Source organism: Oenanthe melanoleuca, chromosome 1A, assembly GCF_029582105.1.
Source record: "Oenanthe melanoleuca isolate GR-GAL-2019-014 chromosome 1A, OMel1.0, whole genome shotgun sequence".
In the NCBI taxonomy this organism is placed as follows: Eukaryota; Metazoa; Chordata; class Aves; order Passeriformes; family Muscicapidae; genus Oenanthe; species Oenanthe melanoleuca.
Window position 1 is genome coordinate 4540402 of NC_079334.1, and position 15151 is coordinate 4555552.

Genomic DNA, 15151 nt, shown 5'->3' on the forward strand with positions numbered 1-15151 from the left:
CCTTTTCCTGACATCTTGCACATCCCCACCACTGGCAACAACTCCTGCCATTCCTCACCCTGCCATTACATCATCAGCACTCAGTGCTCATGTCTCAGCCTTACATGGGAAGGAAGAGCATTTCTGTCTTTCCCTCATAAAATAAAATAAAATAAAATAAAATAAAATAAAATAAAATAAAATAAAATAAAATAAAATAAAATAAAAATAAAGGCCTTAAAAGGGATTCTGTCCTATTTTAGGATCCTAAAGTTGATCTTCTTAAACCTTGAAGGGAGATAGAATGAGTGAGACTAAAGCCTTTAAGCTAATTAATACTTTCCCCTCCCTACTGCACAAAGATATTTTTTTTTTCTAAAAATACATCTACAGCCCATTTTTAATGCTGTCTTCCTTCACATCAATGTCCCCAGTAAAGCAGAGGAGCTGAGCTGTCATGTCTATCTCAGGATCTGCCCCTCCTCTCACTTTGAAGCTGAGATAGAGAGGGAGAGAGAAGAGGCCTTGGAGCCTGGTATCTGGGCAGCCTTCCTATAGGAAGGGCTGATGGAGATAAGAATATAGCCAGGCAAGAGATACAGATGGGATCTCACATGAGTGGTCTCCAAAAAGTCCCTTCCCTCTAACACAGGTGGAAGAGCCCAAGTGAATGGAACACTTCACCCCAGAAAGGTGAAAGTAACACTCAGCTTTGCTTTCAGAGTACAAAAATGCAGGTGGGCAGGAAAGAAAACCAGCCAGAAGAAGGAAAGCAGAGGTGGGTCTGTTTTAGAGAAGACAGTGTTGTGTGTGTGTGTGTGTGTGTGTGTGAGTGTGTGGAGGTGGGAGGGCACCTCTCAGTGCCATCTCTTTGGGAAAGTACACATCCATTCCAGGAAGATCCCTGGACTGAAGCCCTCCCTTCTGCTCCCTCAGAACTGCTTGGTGTTTCCTTAGTAAGCATGCTCATACATATGCTACCATATAGGTGTATTTACATGTGGTGAGGTCTGCTAGGTCTCAGCAGAGGTCTCTGGTACAATGCTCCAACATAACAACAGAAAAAGTTTTGGTGTTCAGTGAGGCCATCTTTGTGTTGTACTGCAGCTCAGGACAGTCCCCCCTCCTCCTCTCAAGCTCTCTTCCACTCGTGCACTCCTTCATTTGGAAGCGGCTGCTGCAGGGAGATAATACTTGGAGAGCGATGAGGAGGAAGCGTGGCAAGTGGTGCAAGTTCTCACTCCAGCTTAGCAGGTGGCAGAGACGGTGGCAGGGAGAACTCCACCCCCAGGAGTGCCCCAAGGTCAGTCCTAGGCATGGGTGAGTCCATTTCTCTCAAAGACTGGCGAAATTTCAGAGTGGGTACAAACCTGTGGCCAGGTAAACGCAAGGCAGGAAAGGAAGTCGAGGAGTAGGAAACGGAAGACAACAGTGCCTAGAAAGCAGCAGGTCATCAAGGCTCTGAGGAGCAGGGCAGCAAAGTGCTACATGGGGACAGCACGAGCACAGAGGCCAGTGGGGCTGGCAGGGTGTCAGGGCATGTGAGCATGAAGGTTGGCAGTTTCTATAGATGGCTCCTCACAAACAGCATCATCTTGAGGGGAGACAGGGCAAGAGTTAGGTCAGTTGGCTTTTTTTTTTTTTTTTTTTTCTTCTCATTTTACTAAAAAATAAATCACAAACTAGATCTCTGTAGGCAGAAAGGGTCCCTGGGAGGCGGTGGGGAGGGGAAGTGGGGAGGTCTGTGCTGTTTGGTGCTGGTGGTGTGGCTACACGAGGCTGCGTGAGCCACTGGAGTACCTGCGCCTCTGAAGCAGCGAGCTGGGGGGACAGTACTGGTGGGGGTGGTTGTAGGGAGGGGGTGGAGGTGGCAGGGGAGGCTGATTGACCAGCTTCACGGGGGTCCCAGGGAGCCCACTGCCCACACCGCGCCAGGGGGTGGAGGTGCACGAGTCAGAGGTGACGTAGCGTGTCAGAGTCTGGTTGAGGGCCGGCTCCATCCGAGCGAGGCACGGCTTGTCCAGGACAATGACTTTGACAATCTGCTGGCACTGTACAAGTGTCCCTGCTGAGGCAGGGTGTGAGGGCACCAGTGCTGTCTCCAGCCGCTCCCGTGGCATGTTAAGACGCATGCTGGGCTGCATTCCACTCTCGGGCCCCAGGGCGGAGTTGTGCTGGTACGTTTGAAGCCTGTTGTGAATTGACACCTAGTTTAGAAACAGCCAAAGAAGCATTAAATGTTACAAGACTTTTCCCATCTGCTGCTACTGGCTGCCCTGAACCCCGCCACCAGACGATCTCCCATGCATTCAGCCCTCCCTCCCTCCCTCCCTCGAAAAACCAGAATAGGTACAACCCTGGCTGCACAGTCCCCCTCAACAGCCCCGTTGTCCCCATCTAGCCTAAGTGTCCCTGTCCTTTCCATCGTGCCAAAGGCAGCAGAGCCTGTGTTCCCAAATGCAGCACAACTTTGATTATCCAAACGGCACAGGGAACACAAATCGACTCTAGGAGTGGAAGTGTCCATGAATTCTCATGGTAATGAACAGACCTCGAGGTCATGCCTTTGTTCCCAGCAGCAAAAAGGAGAGGGGAACCAGACCACAAGGTTTCAGATAATCGAGGCTGTATGTTTCAGCAAAATGACAGCAGCTGAATCTGAGATAGTGACAGAGAAACTCAAGCCTTTCCCAGCTCCCTGCCTTTCTAAGTAGGAAGGTACACCACATGACTGGCTAATCTGTTTATAAAGGAAAAAACAGAAACCTAACGCAGTCTAGCAAAAGGCAACTCCCTCTGATCCACTTGATGGTTTGTCAGTGAAAGGAAATGATATTAAAAAAAAAAAAGAAAAAAGAAACAAAAAATGTCCATCTAGCTCATAAAATGATAAAAGAAATTCATGATGAAATGGCAGCAGATTAGATAATCTCAGAGAAATGGAAATGCTCCTCTGCTGGCAGAGTAATACTTGGTCAGCTGAAAGCAGGTAGGGAAGCAGGAGGTCGTCAGGGTTTCCACATCGAGATGCTGATAATGGAATCAAATAAAGGAGCTCACTGAGACCATCTGAAAAGGAGGAGCTGGCCTGGACTGGAGGTCCCTAGCAAGGGAAGTACAGCAGGGAAATAATGCTTCCCAAATGATGGATGAAGTTATAGTTCTTCCTGTCAGGAAGGCTGATGGAGACTCCAAACCAGAGCTAAGTTGCTGGCTCAAAACAAAATATCAGTCAAGTGACAAGCCCTGGGTAGGAAACATTTCTCGCAGGTTGGTGTGGCACTTCCAGCCAGGCAGGGGTACAGATGGGACAGTGGGGCTGCCCTGAGAGTCTGGCAGAAACAGCAGCAGTACCAGCAATTGGGAAGGAGAGTCTGTGAAGTGACCAAGCTCCCCACCATGCTGGAACAAGGATGAGCTGTCTGTCCCCATCCAGGCATGGAGGTTGCTCAGACTCACTGCACAGCAGGGCATAATATTGTGTCAATATTTATTCAGGTGGTGGAACATCCCACAGGAAAATCTGGCATAAAATGCCAATGACGTTAGGATACATGGAAGCCATTCTACACAGGGAGACAATTCTCCCAACAGGAATAGGAAACTGGCTGTCAGAGGCATCTTTCCCAGGAAGGGAAATAGGGTGCTCTCCAGGGAGAAGAAGCAGCACTTACTCCCCACAGAGAAGCTGAATTCTTCAAGTAAATATATGTTGACAAGAGGGGAAAGAACTACCCTGGAAAAGGTCAGGTTCAGGACAATGGAGATATTCCAGACAGAGAGTAGGAAGTAATTGATAAGATTTTCAGTGTGAAGATTTGCATTTCCCTGTTTCCTCACAGGCAGTGGGAGTATGGGTGTCTGTGAAGAAACAGGCAACCCACTGGATGCTAGACATTCCTGCAAAGATAGATGTACACAGGACAGCCAAGCTCCCTAACTAGGAAAGTGAAGCTCTAAGGAAAGTCTGGTGTACAAAGGCCATGCTTGATCCCCTTCAGGGGGATGGAGAGACAGAGCTGCAGAGATTGTGCAGGAAAGCTGGGCTGTGGGGAATTTGCATGTGATGCTGCATGGAGTTAGCATGTCAGGGAAGTCCTTAGTGGGGCTCTCAGTCTCCCCAGAAGCAGTGGGGTGGTTTAGTCCACAGCGTTTGGGAGCTTGGTCCATGAAGGATGTTACAGTTATAAAAACGGATTGAAAATGCTTTGAAGTTTAGTTTGGATTTGAAAGTTGTATTACCCGTCCTAGCAGTAACTTTTAATTGTATCTCTGGAAATTGGTAAAATTGTCAGTCTGGCTGGGGAGGCATTGATTAAAACCTGAGAAAAGAAACAACAGAGAATGTGAGAAGAGCTGAAGTGAGAGAGAATTACTTACCTCAGCTGCTCTGCACTCTACTTACCTCCACTGTGCTGTCCGAGACCTTCTCCCCCAAATCCTTCTTGCCTTTGAAATAAAATAAAAGATCTCACTCATGAGATCATGATGATCACTCATGAGATCACTCTAGTCAAGAGCTGGCCCTCACACTACGGACTGGAGAGTTAAAGGGAGAGGTGCAAGACCAGTCCAGACCCTCTTGCAACCTGTTAGCTGCTAGTGGGGTAGGTTTTACCTGTTCAAGGAAGAAAACTGGGCCACGTTCTTCAGAAGTTAGCCATGCTCTATCAGTAACACCTCTTTACCAGGTATTAGAGCTACAGATTGGGTAATGAGACTTCAAGGGTTTTTCTAGGGTATTTGAAGAATGTATACACTCTCATATTTCCACTATTTGGTCAAGGCTTAAGGATACAAAGCTGAGCACTTCTTTTTGCAGTTATTCTCACAGGAATCAGGGAGAACACATTTGCAAAGGCAGCACTTCTTGACCAAGAGAAGTTGGGTACTGGATACCCTCTTACCTGTTGGAGAGCCTTGCTTAGACTGCAGTTCCATCTGGGCTCCATTGGTCCTTAAGGAGAGAGTCTTTGTCCCTTGCTGTTTCTCCAGTTCCCCTGCAAAAGACATATGGAAATAAATAAGGAGAGGGATGGAGGGAAGGTCACCAACATATTGAAGGAGCAAAATGAGAGCAAAATTCAAGGAGAATTAATGCAAGGAAATCACAAGTGAGTGCCAAGAAGGGAGAGAGGAACAGCCAAGAAAAAAAAAACAGAAACTGGAGAGGATTTGACATGTGGAGAAACTTATGTATCCCCATAGGACCTTCTACATATGAACTTCATTTATACAGGATTGGCTAGTGCTGCACAAATGGGGACCACTGAAGCTGAGCAACTTTGGCTCATCAGTTTGTACATGGAAAGGCCATCAAAGGCTACATGGACACCTTGTCTGTATAAGGCCCATACTGACAGACTGCTTGCCCTCAGGACAGCTCTGTTAAAGGTATGAGATCTATCCCAGCTATTTACAGATCATATTTGCATAGTCAAAGGAGTATGGGACAGAGAAGAATCTTCTGGGTGTGACAGCCCTATTCCAGGCCACTGTATCACACTCCCTGTTTCATAAGCACCATAAGTAAAGTCTTTCCATTTCTCCTGCTGGCCAGTGATCACAGAGCCTGACTGCTTTTTCATCCTGTCAGTGAGCCCAGAACAATCCTGTGCAGACTTGTGCTGCTCATCCTCTTTGCCCCTGTTCCTGAAGAACTCTTCCTTTACCCTTTCTCCCTTGTAGTCACACGCAGTGGGATGGCATTGGAGTGTGAATTGCAGGAGAGACCCTTACATTCAATTCGTATCTGTTCCAGTTCTGTCACTTCTGCTATTGACTCTTTCAGGTCTTCCACAAACTTCTGCATTTCCTCAGCACCCAGAGCACAGAAGTGTAGTACCTGTTTCTTCTCTGAGCCTGAAACTGGAGTCACCAGTGTAATGCCATGGGGGTAATCTGAAAGAAGATCAACAAAATAAAGAGGTGTTATGCATTCTTGATGGAGTAATAGGTTTGTTTGGTAGGTCTGAAGGAAAGAGAGTTTTCAGCATGAGTCCAATGGAATTTCACACCCAGTTTGTGCACACCCACTGCCAGCAGTGGGAACATGCAACAATGCAGCCCTCCAAGAGAACAGAAGGACCAAGCTGCAGCAGCAAGGCAAGTGTCACCAGCACCACAGTGCTGCCAAAACCTGAGAACTCTAGCTCAGTTACTCTTAGTGCAGCACTGGCCCTGGGAACCTGAGCACAGGTTCTTTTTACACAAGGAATGTAAAGCCTTTCTCAATCTGTGAAGAGTAAACAGTGTTTATGAGGCCAATGACACTTTTTCTCCTGTGAGAGATGCAGCAGGAGAGGTTGCCTTCTGGGATCAAAGCCATTGCACCCACAGTGGCAGGAGTTGTCCCCAGTCTCTCCTTTCATCTGCAGGGGACACAGGAGGCGTATTGGCACAGCATGGGTGGGGAGCTCATTTAACTGTGCAGAGAGAATGGTAAAGGGAAAGATGTGTTTGTAGGTCTCTGCTTAGTACTCCCCACAGGCAACACACACAGGGATGTAAGTGAAAGGCCATGCCCAGAGAGTGAAAATATAACAGCAAAGGCCTTATGTTTTAAAGATCAGGTTTGTGTGCAGGGAGGCGATGACTGAAGATTCAGCCAACAGAATCAGGAGAACACAAGAGTGCAGAGAACTTGCCATGCTTTTGGCTGGACTTCCTCTATCATTTTCTCAGTGGCTGGTGGTTTCAATCCCTTTCCTTCTTTCCTTTCACATTCCTCTAAATTTAATTTCTGTCATCCCCTGTCCTGCTTTCAGTTTACAAGATCTTTGTGACATCTGCTTTTCTGTTTCTTCAGGAGATACACAACAGAAGATCTGTTTGCCAGAAGATCTTTGGGCACTCCCAGATAGTCACACTACCCCTGAAAGCTGATTCCAGCTCTGATTGTGCCTCCTGGGGATGCTCAGGTAAGAATGGCCCTTTAGTTCACACGGGGATGTGGGAGCCTCTGCATGCTGCAGAGTAGGGTGTTGGGAGAGTGACTTACACTGCCAGTGGAGTAGATGAGGGATGGAAAAAACTTAGTCTAGCCACAGTGCTGCTACATTTTGCCTTCCTTGCAGCATGTTCTCCATGTGCTCACAAAGCCCCAGGGACATCAGCCATGCTTGCCTGGGACTGCTGTGCTGCCCCTCTGCCTGTGCCAGCAGGAAGCCAGCCCATTTCTGGAACTCCTCCACGGCACAACCAGCTCCAATCATGACACATCGTGGCTCTATTCCCAGACCATCAAGGTCAGGCTGACCAGGGCTGGCCTCCCGCCATGCTTTGGTGTTTGCTGTTCCAAGGGCTCTGCCTTTGCCTTGGGAAGCTACCAGCACAGCATGGCACTGTGCAGGGAGGTGGCAGCAGCACCTGAGCCTCTGTCAGCATCAAAGGCAGCAGTGGGGCTTGTGACTTTGGTCATGAGGGGAGAGGGGCTGAAGCTGGCAGCAGCAGTTTTGTCAGCAAGATTCTGCACCTGCAGTTGGCTTCTGGGAGCTCAGTAGGATGTATATGGGGATTGATTCTCCAGTCTTCACCACTGGCATTGTTCCTGCCACCATGACAAGCCAGATCCTTCAATGAGGCCCTTCTGCAGATGCACAGACCTAGGAGAGGTACCAGGAGCTTCTTCTCATCACAGTGTACCTAAAGAGTGATCTCCTTGGCACCAAGCCTCAATTTTCTCTCCTCCACTTTTTACTCTGACAGAATCTCTCTCCTAATGCAAACTCACACAGCCCCCTCCTTCCTTCTCCTTTTTCCTGCCAAACCCCTCCAGGAAACCCAGGAGCAGTGGACTTACACTCATTCTCAAAGAGATGGAACTGCATCCCTAGCAGGCCGACTGACTTGCAGAATGTGTATGTTGAGGAGCTTTTCTTCTTCGGGCAGAGCTTGAGGATCTGTTGGAAGGAGAGAAGCATCATTGGTGATGGGGAGCAGTGGGGCAAGAATGATACAAACTGCTCAAAGCAAAAAAGCTTTCTGCAAGCTCTGTTAAGTGTACATGGGAGCAATGTTTGGTGTGACTGGCTCTTTGCTGGAGAGCTGCCTGGAATGCTGCTCTTGTAACAACACTTCTGGAATCCTGTAGGCATCACCCTGGGCCCACTCAGCTCTCTCCTAGAGGTGCTGGCTTTTGATGACCACATTTCTGACTTTGAAAGGGTAATTATCTTCACCAAAGAACAGATCAGAAGGCAAAAGGAAGCCTGTCATAAATACCTTAGAGCTGAGAACATGAGCATATGAGAATGCTGTGCTACCCTTGTACCTCAGCACTAGTTCTTATGGATGTGTTTATCCCATGGAGTAGAGGGACAGCAAGGAGCAGGTCCTCTCCCCAGGTTCACAACTGTGCAAATGGCTGCAGAGGAATAGGTGGGTAAAGCTCTCTTATCCTCTCCTTCTACAAATGAGTTTGGGTTTAGTCTTGCATCTGCTACAACCACAGTTTCACTTCGCTATTAAATTCAGCAAATTTCCATTTTGTTTGACCTCCTTCCAGTCTCATTGTAACTCTGCTCTCCTGTACCTGCCTCATTCCATTGCTGAGGCAGGATACTTTCAAAAATACTCTACATATTTGGAGGTCTAGTAAGTACTATCCAGGCTGCTACAGCCTTTTCCATGTTAGAAGGCAGTGATTTTAACATGTCTGGCAGAAAAGATTTAAAGTGCATGAAAGGGCTCGGTCTACTATAGTACAAACAGACAAAGAAATGAACCTCCCTTTCATGCCTTAAAGGCATGAGAGAGAGCAATGACATTGCTTGGATGGCTGTGAGATGTGACAGTTTTTCAAGGGTTACTGGAGTTTTAGATTTAGAAGGTTTTTAACAGTGAAGAGTCCAGAGCTGTGTCTTACAATGTTGATGAACTGGGAGCTGCCCTTAGAACAGGGGGAAAATGGATGTTGTGTGCTGGTTTTAGATTCCCTTACAGAAACCAGGGTAATAAAAGGGCAGTGGCTAATTGCCAAAGCACACTCACCACCAGCAGGTCATTGAAGAGGAAAACTTCCCTTTGGTGAGCTGCCTGTTTCTGCACTTTGTTGACATCGGTCACTTCGTAGAGGCGGCTGCAGCACACCAGCCGGCGGTGGGGCACCGACAGCACCTGCAGAGAGCACACAGGGGCATCAGGGGCTGCAGGAGGGGCCACTCTGGGTCTGCCCCACCCTCACACTGCACAGCCCTGCCCACTGACCCCATTCCACCCACTCTGCCCACACAAATCACCTCACCACCACTCCTTGCCATCAATTTTCCTGCTGGTGCAGTAGCAGAGAAAGCCTTTGTGATCTGGGTAAATCAGATGGCAGGCTAAACATAGCCTTCTTGCTCACACATCCAAACTCTGGCTACCAATCCTTGGGCCACTGCTCATCCTCTCTCACCCCACTGGACATCTGCAGGTTTCCTGGACTTTGAGAAATCATTCTGCTTTATTTTGGATAAACAGTATGTACGTTTTTGCACTACAGATTGGTTACTGCCAAAGAAGCTGTCTGTGCATTTGGGGATCCCTTAACCCCAGCAATTTTTAGGGAACTCATTAGAGACAGATGGATAAAATTATTTTCTGTCTCTTTGCCTTTCACTTCCTACACCCTTAAAAAACCTGACAGTTTGAAACACTGCAGAGCTATCAGTTGAGCACTGGCAGGCAGGATCTGCAGTAAAATTCATGGGCAAACAATGCCTGCACTAGATATTGTAAACTCTGTCCAAGGATATCTCTCAAAATTAGGAAGGAATGAGATAGCAGGAAATAAAGAGTTTGGAGAAAATGGAGTAAATTTGTAGAGACAAGCAAAGAAAGTATTACATAAGAGAAGAAAGGCATAGAGGAAAAAACACAAAAAAGAGGGCAGGGAGGGAAGAGGGGAAGAGGGGCTGAGTGGGTGCCAGTGGGGTTATGGTGCTCACCGTTTTCATTCCAACTATGGACTTCTCCACTTTGGTGACATAAGTTACATGGTCCTCATTAGATTTCAGCTCTTTCTGCTGGATCCTCTCATAGATCCCCACCACCAGATCCCGAGGGATGTCAGCACCGTCGTCCACCCCTGCCAAACACAGAAAATGTAGGGCAGGCTAGTCAGAGAGAAAAGGAAAGGGAAGAACCAGTGGTCCCTGGCAGGTCCCTACTGGTTCTGCACTGTGCCATGCTGGGAAGGCTGAAGAGGAATAGCAGTTTTAGGCTGTCTCCTTTGTTTCTCTAATGCATCGAATGCACCAGCAGGAGAGACTGACAGCTCTAAGGCCAATGCAGTTGATTTCATTATTCCATTGCTCTGCATGGTGGCTCCTTTCCATGTGTCCCCTAAGGTTTTAAAGCCACAATTTCACATTCATATATCTTGGGCTGCTCAGCAGCAACCCCTGCATTGATTTTGTATCACCAAAAGTGCTAGATGTGGAGAAGGCCTATGATGGGATTCAGCAGCTCTTCCTGCCAATGCAAGCATCAGCTCTCCTTGTCTGCTTGGTGAACTCCACCATTTTCCTTCTGTGTTGTCTCCTAGGAATAATACTTTCCTGCTATTCTCTTTGTGCTATCTCTGCTTTGACCCTTTCCTCTTTTACATCTCCTTAGATAATTCTCCAGATTTTGCTGACTGACCCTTCAGAGCCTGGCAGAAAAGGTTTTCTTCACCCTTTCCTGAGCCAAACACTGCAAACCAAGCTACCAGTCCTTCCTCCAAACTGAATTCCTCCAGTCATTTTATATTGATTTTCTCTGCATTCTCTCCAGCTCCCTGGTCTGAGAGGTACTATCCTGAGTGATGCTGGTGAGGAACTGCTGAGAAATGGAAAGGCATTGAGATGTCCTGGCTCCTTTACCTACATCCTTGCAAATGTGTCCCAAAAAACATTTCAAACACAGGCTGCTGAAACTGCTGGCCTGGGCATTGGCCTGTAGATGAGTCTGGATTGAACTGTCCCTCCTTGTCTGTGATGTGGTGACATTCACTCACTCTAATGAGTTGTGGTGTGTTGCACACTGGAGTTGAGTGACCTTCATGCTGATTTAATTCACTGTGGTGTGAATAGACAGATTTTCAGGCAACTCTAAGTGTAAGTTAACATTAAAAAACTCCCTCTTTTGTTAGTGCTATCAATTGTAATACAAAAGGGGATGATGGCAGGTAGCAGCCCCATTCAGTATCTGTGGAATTAACCTGAAAGAGGGCCTCAGTGTCACATTATACCAGTCTGAAGTAGGTGACAAATTGTGGAAGGTGTGGGAGGCTGAGATGACGTTTTCTGAACAGCCAGGAGGACAAAGAAATAAGTCAAAGGAACCCAGAAAACTAAAAAATCTTCAGAAAAGACAGGAATTTATGCTGGAAAAAAATTGAGGGAACTTTATCTGAATTGCAGATGTGCAGGAAAAGAAACATGGAAAATGGCTGACCTAGGATGACTAGGAGTGAATATGGCTGGGAAATTAGACAATAATTTGTCTAGACATGATGTCAAAAAGGCCAAACAATACTAAGCTGCACTAGTAGATCTGAAAATAAGAAGAAAGCAGTAGCTCTATATATGGGTATGTTGTGACCACATCTGAAAAAGTGCTTTTAACAACCTATTACCAGAATGGAAAGGACCGACCTTGAAAAGAGAAGAAAATTGATTTGGGGAACTGATGTATCAGAAATTGCAAAGAGGTAATGTATGCATGAACTCTGTCACGCCTACAGTTACTATAAGTAATTGCAGGCAATTAAGAAGGGAAAGATTTAGTCTGAAAAAAAGGAAAATGTGTTCATAGCACCAAGTAGGGGTTGTTTAGCACAACCCAGCAGGGTCTAAGAAGGATGGAGCTGAACAATAGGAAAATGTAACACAATGGATTTTTCCAAGCAATGAGATATCTTAAAAGATGAAGACATCTCTTAAAGGAAAATGGTTGATTTCTGAGAAGGCTGGACAGCTTTCTGCAGAAAAACAAAGCTAATTAGAATTTCCCTTTCCCAGCACCCCAGAAGGCATCTCAAAGGGCCTTCCATCTCGGGCTCACAGGCAAGCAGCAGAAGACCTGGAGAAAGGCAGTTCCACAAGGTTTTTCCTGCCTTCATCTAGGCAGAATTTAGAAAAGCAAGAGGGCAAAAAAAAACAAAAAACCAAAGCACCCAAACCAAACAAGCATCAAGGCAGGACCCTCACCTCTCAGATTGCGGATGAAGTCCTCCAGCATCATCTTCCTGTCAGGCTTGATGTTGGGGCTGTACATGTCTGTGTTGAGCAGGATGATTGCAAAGGCCAAGATGAAGATGGTGTCCGGGTTGTGGAACTGCTGGACCACATCTGGGTTGCACATGCAGTACCTCTGGCTGCAGCAGGAGGGATGCACACACTTAACAAGGAACGTGGGAGCTCTGCTCCAGCTTGGCAATGGCTTTATCACAAGCAGATCACATTCCTCTTTCACTCCACCTCTCACACATAAGAGAACGAACCCACTGCTCTCTGAAGGCAAATTTCCCCACCAATGCCTGAAATTTAGCCTGCTTGTCCTCAAGAACCAAAAAAAGCAAGTGAGACTGGAGAGGACCACTCAGAGTATGTCAGTACAGGAATGTAATACAGGAGGGGTCTGCTCCAGCCTGCCTTGCTAAGCCCAAGCACTCCTCTGGATGCACCAAGGGAGAATCCAGCAGCCCTGCAAGCCCTTCTTGGTGACTCCTGTGAGCCACCCATGAACAGGGAATCCCTTGCTGGCAGCCATGTCAGGACTGGCCTCACTCTGCCCCCTGAACATCTGACAAAGCCACAGCTGTGACACAGCAGTGGCACAGAGGACTCCATCGTTCAGGAGCCCTCCATGATCCTCCTCTTTGGAAGGGAACTCCATGGACATTCTCTCCATGAGTGCTGCTTTTTGCCCTGTTTGCAGCAGTGGGGCTGCAGGGCTCCTTCTCTTACCTGAAAGCCTCGATGAGCCGCTCCACCTTCTGTGCTTCCCCCTGCACACGGATGTGAGCCTGGAACTTCCGCAGGGCTTCGTCCAGCTCCATGCCCGAGAAGTCCATCTCGTCCACCACACAGCTGTGAGAGGGACACAGCCTTCATCAGATCATCCTCCCATGGGTGACATCAGGCAGGCTCCTCCACTGTGGCACTGAGGCCCAGTCCCCAAGGGAAATCCCATCACTGTGCCTTCCTGGATCCTTCTTACCATGGACAGTGATTTCACTCGAGTGATTCCTGCATTCTACAGCTGGTGAGCAATTCTTGTGCGTTACTATATGTTTATATATATATATGTGTGTGTGTACACCATGATATATACATATCACACCATAGACAGCATATACATTCACATATGCATGTACAGAGAAAGTATGTATATATATTTATACACATGTATTGATATTTACATGTATCTATATAGATATTTAGACATCTATATTGACATAGATATTTAGACACCTGTATCAGTAAGACCAGAATCATCTAAGAGAAAATAGGAAATGGAAGCTGTTGTACAGAAATAACATGCAACATTACCTGCTCATCTGCTGTCACTTTGCTTTTCAGTGTGGTTCACTGGTCACTGGAAATTCATGGCCAGTTTAGATATCCCAAGGAGGAGGTGACATCTCTCTTATTTCCCACTAAAGCATTCTCATCTGATAAAAGCCCTGCTGTCAGTCTCCCAAAACCTACCACTACAGTTCTTGCTCTCTGTATTAGTCAAATAATCTACTTGTTCTTATTCTTACTGCATGGTATTTCAGTCACTGGTAATGACAATACCTTTCCCATGTGGCTTCAGCACATTCTGTTAGCATATTCCTACCTTTTGTGCTCAGGTCATTACTGCAAGCATTAATCAAAAGACTAGACTCAGAAATTATGTCCCTTAGGCCCAACTTCCCATTTCAGCAGAGTATGTAGGCACTAATGTCTGTATCAGCCAATTCACCCCCCTGTTTATAATTCCTCTGCTAATTTCTCTCTCTACCACTGTCAGCAAAAAGTTTCTCATGTCCAAAGCTTTGTCCCCTGTCTTAAAGCAAATTATTCTAAGAAAGATAGATATTGAATTAATCTACTTTCCACTGACTTTGGTATGTAAAATTTACCTTCCTGCTTGTCATTATTCTTTCCCAGAAATAAATTCTCAAAACTGAAATTCTGTCTGAGAGATGAAGAAAATCACAGGTGCTAAAATCCTATTTTCTTTGAACCTTCCTTAAATACAAAGTTACTAATTTGCTAATGGGACGTGCATTAAAAATTCAAGAACTTAATATTTTCTGCTTCTCTGTACCTTAGATGTAACTTCAATTAGCCCATTAATCCCTTTATTTAATTCTTTGTATTGGGTTGGTTTGCTTTGTCATATGGTAAAGGATAAACTGATCCCAAATTTAAGGAGGAGATTCTTCCCAAGACAGGTTATCTGGGATTTTATGAGGAGTGGTACAGGGAAATAAGAGAGGGAGGAAGGAGATTATCTCTCTTCTGGATCCTTCTGTTTCCTAGGATTATCTGGAAAGTTTGCCAAAGAAACATCTAGTAATAAAGGGATGTGCTGTTACCAGTTTCCTCTTCCTTTCTGAGATAAACTGGGGTCTGTTGGTTGTTTCTAAGTGCTGTAGTTTGCTGTGGGTTGTTGGGAAGTGGTTTGTGAGCTAAGCTGTTGAGTGCCATGAGCAGCCTTGCTGGAATAAAAATCTGTTGCCTCAAATGGCTGAAGGACAGAGTTCAAATGCTCAGAGACATTTCTGCATTCCTCCATTGCCTTATTGATTCAGGAGTAATCATCATTTAACTGGGGTGACACCTGCAGAATAACTTACCAAGAGCTCTGACTGAACATAAAGTGCTTTGTATCTTCTGAGACTGGACTAGCTAACAACCTCAGCTAGGAATTTTGGGCTCTTTCTCTGCACAAATCAAAATTCAGAAACAAATAGGGAGCGAGGAAAGAGAAGCAAAGGGACTGTTCTCACAGGAAATCTTCCATGAAATATTTTTTAATCTTTCCATGAGGTGGACTGCAGAAACACTTGGCAGTAAGAAAAAATTCCTCTACTTTCCTCTTTCCTTTGTTATTTTTTTTTCATACTTATACTCAGTGCCTTGGGTTAACATCAAGGCATTCTGCTTCTTGGAATTTATCTTTGATAGTAAGAACAGTTTTCCTCTCGTTA

At 46.1% G+C, this 15151-nt stretch overlaps 1 protein-coding gene across 2 annotated transcripts in view; it reads right to left on the bottom strand.

Moving 5' to 3' along the window:
* Positions 1 to 418: 418 nt before the first annotated feature.
* IQSEC3 (IQ motif and Sec7 domain ArfGEF 3) overlaps positions 419 to 15151 on the bottom strand; it is a 92270-nt gene continuing 77537 nt past the window's right edge. The window contains exons 6-14 of one of the 2 annotated variants that reach the window (XM_056510310.1): positions 12915 to 13037; positions 12156 to 12322; positions 9909 to 10048; positions 8971 to 9096; positions 7781 to 7880; positions 5719 to 5880; positions 4887 to 4979; positions 4385 to 4428; positions 419 to 2186 (exon numbers count right to left, since the gene is read on the bottom strand). In XM_056510310.1, the coding sequence (XP_056366285.1) occupies positions 1749 to 2186; positions 4385 to 4428; positions 4887 to 4979; positions 5719 to 5880; positions 7781 to 7880; positions 8971 to 9096; positions 9909 to 10048; positions 12156 to 12322; positions 12915 to 13037 (1393 nt within the window). In that variant the 3' untranslated portion in view covers positions 419 to 1748. The remainder of the gene's footprint in view (positions 2187 to 4384; positions 4429 to 4886; positions 4980 to 5718; positions 5881 to 7780; positions 7881 to 8970; positions 9097 to 9908; positions 10049 to 12155; positions 12323 to 12914; positions 13038 to 15151) is intronic. The other variant, XM_056510314.1, reaches the window with a different exon arrangement.